This window comes from Acanthochromis polyacanthus, chromosome 7, assembly GCF_021347895.1.
Source record: "Acanthochromis polyacanthus isolate Apoly-LR-REF ecotype Palm Island chromosome 7, KAUST_Apoly_ChrSc, whole genome shotgun sequence".
NCBI lineage: Eukaryota > Metazoa > Chordata > Actinopteri > Pomacentridae > Acanthochromis > Acanthochromis polyacanthus.
This window is the reverse complement of record NC_067119.1, coordinates 1,959,951-1,967,169: the sequence shown is the minus strand read 5'-3', so window position 1 is coordinate 1,967,169 and position 7,219 is coordinate 1,959,951. Positions and strand designations below refer to the sequence as shown.

At 40.7% G+C, this 7,219-nt stretch overlaps 1 protein-coding gene across 1 annotated transcript; it reads right to left on the bottom strand.

Annotated features, from left to right (window-relative positions):
* Nucleotides 1-5,496: 5,496 nt before the first annotated feature.
* On the bottom strand, nt 5,497-7,219 carry LOC127534837 (E3 ubiquitin-protein ligase RNF152). The gene is made up of 2 exons (XM_051951100.1): nt 6,604-7,219; nt 5,497-5,740 (listed from the first exon to the last, which is right to left on the bottom strand). The coding sequence occupies exons 1-2, from the start codon at nt 7,182-7,184 to the stop codon at nt 5,497-5,499; spliced, it is 825 nt and encodes a 274-aa protein (XP_051807060.1). The 5' UTR covers nt 7,185-7,219.

Genomic DNA, 7,219 nt, shown 5'->3' with positions numbered 1-7,219 from the left:
GTCCTTTTGTGCATCTTTTCTCTGTCCGCATTGATTTTTCATGTGTTTGTTTATTTTGTCTCTTTTAGCCAATTTTAATCTCCTGGTTAGTTTGTGTGTCTTTGAGGTACTTTTGCATGCATTTTTGTTCCCTTTTCATCCTTTTTTTAAATTGATTTGCTTCTTTTTGCAGCCGTTTTCTATCCAGCAGTTCTTAGTTTGTGTGTCTGCAACCTGTCTTTATCTGTATTCAATCAGCATCTGTGTTCATTTTACATTTGGTCAGTTTTCACCCAGGATAAGGACGGTGACGCTGAGCCAGTTCCAGGCCTACGTGCCCACGCAGAGGAGGGAATCCTGGGAAAGCAGTCAGAGCAGATCATCCACAGACAAAGCGGATGTTCTTCCAACAACAACGAGCTTCTATGGTTCAGAATGTCTGGTGATGAAAGAAAAGCTTCTGAATGAGGTCAGCGCAGCGCCGTGACCCCGATCCGTCCTCGTGTTCCTGAAAACATCCGCTCTGCTCAGCCGCTCGCACTCAAAATCAGAGTCAAACGGAGTGTTTTATCGTCAGAAACAACACATTTACATTTAGTAGGTGAAGTCTGAGGATAGAAAACCTTAAAAAGCATGTAAAAAAAAGTAGAACTGCAACCGTTAACCAGCCAGTTATCAACAGTCACATTAATGTTACTTGATTGGTCAGTCTGACTAATTTTTTAAATTAAAAACAGTCTAAATGTGAATGTTTTCTGGTTTCTTTCCTCCTCTATGACAGCAAACTGAAGATCTTTGGGTGGTGGATGAAATGAAACATTCATGATTTTGGTAGAAAAGTTGGTAAAGATTAAATTTTGAAGCAAAAACAGAAAGAATCAGATGTTTTGTGTGATTTTACGGGTCTCTGCTGTCGTTTCGTCTCCATTTGTGTCAGTTTTGTATGTTTTGTGTTTATTTTTGTCAGTTTTAATCCTTCTCTGATCAAATTGTGTGTTTGCTGCGTTTTGCATCTCTCAGTTTCTCTGTCAGATGATCCTGGTACCTTCTGGAGATAAAATGATCCTTCCATCGTCTCTAATAGTTCTGATCTACCAACAGCTGATAGGAGCCTTAAAGTTCACCCAGAATGAACTTTTTAAAGTTTTCTCTGGTGAATTATCAGAAACACATCCAGTGTTTCCAAGGATTGTTTCTAAGACATTAAACTGTTCACACCCGGATACATCCCATAATACTGATGATCGCAGCTGGTTAAAGAGAAAATGAACAGAAACCAGATTTATTCTTCAGACTGAGACTCCTGGATGGATTTAAACTGATCTGGTGTCAGTTTTTAGCAGAACTCAGATGTTTCTCCTCCTAAATGTCCTGGTTCTGTCTGCTGGACTGATGAAGTTCTGAGGCTCAGAAAAGATGGAAAAAGTCCATTAAAGTGATAAATCTGGAACCACCTCTATGGATGAAGGTAGAACTCTGATCATTGATGAAGTTACTGGAAATGAAGAACCAGGAGGTTGTGGAGGAACTTTTTTCAGATTTGTTGAAGGGAAGCAATAAATTCTGTGAAGGCGACAGACTATAATTCCTCTGTGCAGGATGCTGGTCTCCGTGGAAACAGGCTTGTTTAACGTGTTGTTAAGGTGTGAAGCCTCTCATCAACACGCCCACAGTGTGTCACATCAGATATCACTGATCCTCAAACGCTCTGGGTAAACTTTCACCAGATAACAGAGCAGAATCAGGGCGTGGCTTCCGTTAATAAACCGTATTTATCGATGTTTTAACACATTTCCATCCACAGGATTAAAATCAATACAAACTAAAACCAACAGATACCAAACAAGCTAGTTCTGGCAGAGCTTGGACTGATGTTCTGGGTCATTATCTGCTGTAGGATGAACCTCTGACCAACTAGAACATACCAGAGGGTTCTACATGGAGCTGCAGAATGCTGTGGTAGATGTTTAGGTTCAGGGTTCCTCTCACTCTGTACAAGAACCGACCCTGGATCCAGCAGAACAGCCGCAGACCATCATGCTTCCTCCTCCATGTTGGACACTTGATGTCACACACTAAAAGATGCACAAATGACACGAAAAGATCCAAAAATTACCTCAAAAAAAAATAAAATGGCACTAAAACATGAAAACATGACATTGAAAGATGTTAAAAATGACACTAAAGTATCCAAAGAAAATTACACCAGAAGATCCCAAACTGAACCCAAAGATCCAAAAAATACCCCAAAAGATCAAAATATGACACTAAAAGAAGGAAAAAATAACACTAAAAGACACACAAACCACACTAAGAGACACAAAACCAAGACCATGATACTTCCTCCTCCATGTTTGACAGTTGATGTCTCACACTGAGGAACCGTCCTTTCTCCTACTGGACGGCTACAAACATCCTGATGATGAACCACGGAGTTCACATTGTGATCCATCAGTCCAGAAAACAACGACTTTCTGTCAAACCTGCAGCTCCAAGTCTTCTCTCCACAGATAAACAGACTTCTTACTACGACCTCTATGAAGCTGGTTGAAGCTGTTGTCCTGTGAGCTCCTATCTCCAAGCTGTGGACTCTCACAAACTTTTCTTCTGGTTCTGTTGTGGCTTTGGGTCTTCCAGTCCTCTTCCTGTTAGAATTTCCTCCAGTTTCTGAAGAAAACTGGACTTTGCAGTTTCTCTGTAGGAAAGAGCTCCATTTTTAAGTGTTCTGATGGTCTGTCTCTCTTCTGTCATTAATTACCTTTTCCTCTCCATTTTTGTCGCAACTCTACTTTCTGCAGAACAATTCTGTTCTAATGAGGGTTCCACGGTGGGTTCCAGCACTACTTCATGCAGACAGAGGAGGTTGGAAGGAATCTAGAAAAGCTGGGACTCCTGTAGGATTTGGTAGCTCCAACTCTGAAGGCTCGATCGGCCTCCATTGCTGCAGAACAGCTTTAAGTTGTGAACACATTTCTGTTCCCTGAAAAAGGCCTTTTTGAATCATTCTGAAATGTACATTATTGACCTTTTTTAACCTCTGACAGTTCACCTCTTACCTTTGGACCATTTCAAGAACCTCACTGGACTTGAACTACTTGAATTTCCAATAAAGAACTGGAAGAATCGGGCGTTCAGACACTTTTGACGGGTAGTGGACACTTAATGGAGACACAATAATATCCTGAAGTGAAGATTTCGCCTTTGAAGATCCAACAATTACCATCCATTCCAACCTCTACTGAATCCACTCAGTCGTTCTGATTCTGTCTGTTCTCACATTTCTGGAGACACTGAACCTTTAAAATGTCTTCTCAGGTGTTTTTTTTTGAGGATGAAAATTAAAACATTCAGTTGTGAAAACATGAAATTCTAAATTCACTTCAAATATCTGACAGAACGTAGTTTTGGTAACAAACGATAAAAAAACTAAACAGCTCAGTGCATCCTTCACTTTAAAAACAGATTCAAAAGCAGATTTCTGGGTTTCCAAACAGCCTTTTTTTGATGCTGCAGCGCCACCTGCTGACATCCTGAAGCTGCAGCGACCAACAGGATCATTAATCTGCAGTGAGATGATCTGAAACGCACAGAGAGGCTTTAAATCAGGTGTTTGTCTGCAGAATGTATGAATGAATGTCAACAAACAACATTCTTAAAATAAAGTTTATTTAGAAAACATCTGGATCCGTGTACTTGACTAAAACTCTGTTTGTCCAAGCAGCTTTTTGTGGCTCATTTCCAGACAAACAGCCTTTAAATTAAACAGGAATTCACTGTTTGGCAAAAATCACAAGTCAGAGTCACCACCAGGGATTAAAAAATGTTTTAGTGCAAAAAGTGAATTATGAAAATATTTTACCAAAATATTTATTATATCTTTTTACTAAACATCATGAACAACCTGAAGTTTGTTCTTTTTTAGAAAAATAAGTTCAGTTTCACCAACATTCAGCCTCAGTTTATCATTTTCACATTCTGTGTCTACAAAGGAACATTTAGTCACCTGGAGCTGAACCATGGAGGGTTTTACTTTATGATCGGAACGACGAGAATAAGACATAAAACTATAAAAACAAGATAAAATATGACAAAAACGAGACACAAAATGACAAAAGTAAGAAACATAATGACAAAAAAGGAGACAAACCACATGAGTGAGACAAAAAGGAAATAAAAAAACAACAAAAACATGAGAAACGACAAAAATAAAATATTTTTTAAAAATGACAAAAAGTTACAAAGCGATAAAAAAATTACAAAAATGAGATAAACACAAATGAGACAAAAACAACACGACAAAAAGGTGAGACGAATGACAAGTCAGATAAAAAAGTAAAAAACAAAAACTAAATATTCAAAAATGAAACAAAATGACAAAAATGAGACAAATGACATGAAATAAAACAAAAAAGACAAAAATTAGGCAAAAAAGTTAGTGATAAAAAATGGAGAAATGACAAAAATGAGACAAAAAAACAAGTGAGAAAACAACAAAACAAAAATCTGAGAGAGACAACAAAAGTCAGACAAAAAAAAGACAAAATATTACAAAAATGAGACAAAATGACAAAAATAGAACAAAGAGCAATCTAGTATTTTACTTTATCATCCAGACAACTTGTCATGGTCTAGAAATTATTCTAAATTTATAGTTTTACTGATTTACAATCTGCAGTTAATGTCTTCTCTGGAATTTTTACACTTCCAGGGCCGGATTGGACCCTCTGGAGGACCACTTTTGGACCACAGGCCTCATGTTGGACCCTCTGGAGGACCACTTTTGGACCACAGGCCTCATGTTGGACCCTCTGGAGGACCACTTTTGGACCACGGGCCTCATGTTGGACACCTGGTTTATACAAACAGTCTGTGGTCTGAAACCTGCAGCTAAAGTTCAAACATTCACAGAGTTTTAGTTCCAGAGGAAAAGCAGCAGAAGGCGCCACCTCCTGGTCTATTTATATCATGTCATGTTTAAATCGGTATTTCAGGTTTAAAATATCACCAACGTCGAGTTTTAATGAGTTCTGTGACCAAATAAAAGCAGATTTAAATCTGTGGAAGGATAAGTTTAATGTTTGATCTTTTATCTGCAGCTGAACCTGCTGATAAAAACAATAAAATCTAATCAATAATAACTAATAATTAGTAAAACCTTCCATCAGTCATTGCTGCTAATAAACAAACTGCAGATCAGACGTTCTTTAACTTCACTGGATGGAGGAAGTCAAAAATAAATCATAAAATAAAATGATTAATTATTGTTACTCTTTTTTCAGAAAGTGGAATAAAATTAGAAAAGCACTTTCTCTCCTCTGTAACGTGTTTTTTTTGTTTATTTTCTGTTAATTTTGTTTTAGTTGCACGTAACTAAAAAACGAAGCTGAGAAAATTAAAAAGAAAAAATACATAATTTATTATTAAGCAGAATAAAACAAATAAAAGACAGAAAACGGCATGAAGACGGTGTTTTGTTGACCGTTAAACGTCCTGAAGTCTCTGAAGCTGCCGCTGGTTTTATTCCATGTCCATCCTGAAGATGAGGAAGATGATGATGCCCGTCAGCATGACCAGCATCATCACCACCGACATCAGGAGCAAGGCTCGGCACGCCGGCCGCTCCGTCAGCCTCAACAGAGCTCCGCCCACCTCGCCGTCGCCCCCTGCAGGAGGACTGGGAAGCCCCACGTCCAGAGAGCGGTCCACCGAGCGGAGCGACGCCAGAGACCTGCGAGTCCAACGCTGCTGAGTGTCAGACGGCCTGCAGGACGGGAAGACGGTTAGGTTCAGAAGAAGAACATAGAGGGCTAAAATACAACATGTAGCAGCCAGTTTTCTGTCTTATTCTGAGTCTTTGTGGTGCTTCTGTCTCCTCATACTGTAGAAATGTTTCTCCATGCTGAATGGACCTCCACCAGCTCGTCCTTCTGTTCTGTTTCTGAGCCGAGCTGTATTTACTGTCAGTCTAAAGTCATGCAAAATGACTAAAACCTGTCTGAAACAACTTAAAACTTGTCCAGAGTAATATAAAATTATCCAAAGTAACAAAAGAATATCGGCTCCAGACCTGCTTATGAAGCGTCCAAAATGTCTGAAGGACGTAACAAAAACTCCTTTAAAATCATCTTAAATTTTAATTCAAATAATTTTGCTTGGTTTAAATCATGTGGACCAGATTCTGTTTAAAAAAAAGCTAAAAACTAAATTCTGAGCTCATTGGTTCAACTGACGGACTCTGAGGCTGAAAAGGAAATAATGAAATATCTGCAGAATGTGGAGACAGAACGACCAAAAAGAGACAAAAACTATGTTAAAAAAATAAAAATAAAGAAACACAAAAGGACAGAACGGAGCGAAAGACGCATAAAATGACAGAAAACTACAAATATAAGAGAAAATCAGACACTGAAGGACAAAAATGAGACAAAAATGAAAACAGGAAACAGAACGACAGAAATAAGACACGGAATGTCAAAAACAAGAAGACATGACAGACCGGAGACAAAACTGTCCCAAAGAGACACAAAATGTCAACAAAAAAACATGAAGTCTGCCTCTGATCTTTTCAGCTGATAAAGCCATTAATAAGAACCCTTTCAGCCCGTTTTTTGTCTCCTATCGGACCTTTTGACCTGCAGCTTGCCCTTGTTGCGGCTGAAGCGGATGCTGTAGACTCTCTGCATGGCGGCCGGCAGGCAGGACAACACGTGGGCGTCGGTGTCCAGCTTGGGCAGGCCGAGGGCGGGCAGCGGCGTGAAGCTGCGGCACAGCGGGCACTGGATGGCGCTGGGCTCGGACGCCTTCACGTTGATGCGGGCCAGACACTCCAGGCAGAAGGTGTGGCGGCACTGCAGCACCTTCGGGCAGCGGAACACGTTGTTGAAGCGGCTGAAGCAGACGGAACACTCCAGGTCCAGGTCCTCAGAGCAGCGCCGCCCGGCCTCAGGGACCAGGACGGACACTTGGTGGTACGGGTTGACCACGGGGGCCGGAGACCTCAGGCTGAACCCCGGCAGGGCGGAGTCAGGAGACCGGACCGGGGCCGGACCTCCATGAGGGTCCAACGAGACCCGACAGGGAGCAGAGTCCAGAACCAGAGAGCTGTGACCCGTCTGGACGAGAGGAGGAGGATTCTGGGAAACATCCTGGAGGTCTGAGTATGGAGGAGGACTCAGAGGAGAGGATGAAGGTCTGTAGGGATTCATGGAGGTCTGAAGGAAGGAAGGAAGCAGCGACGAGA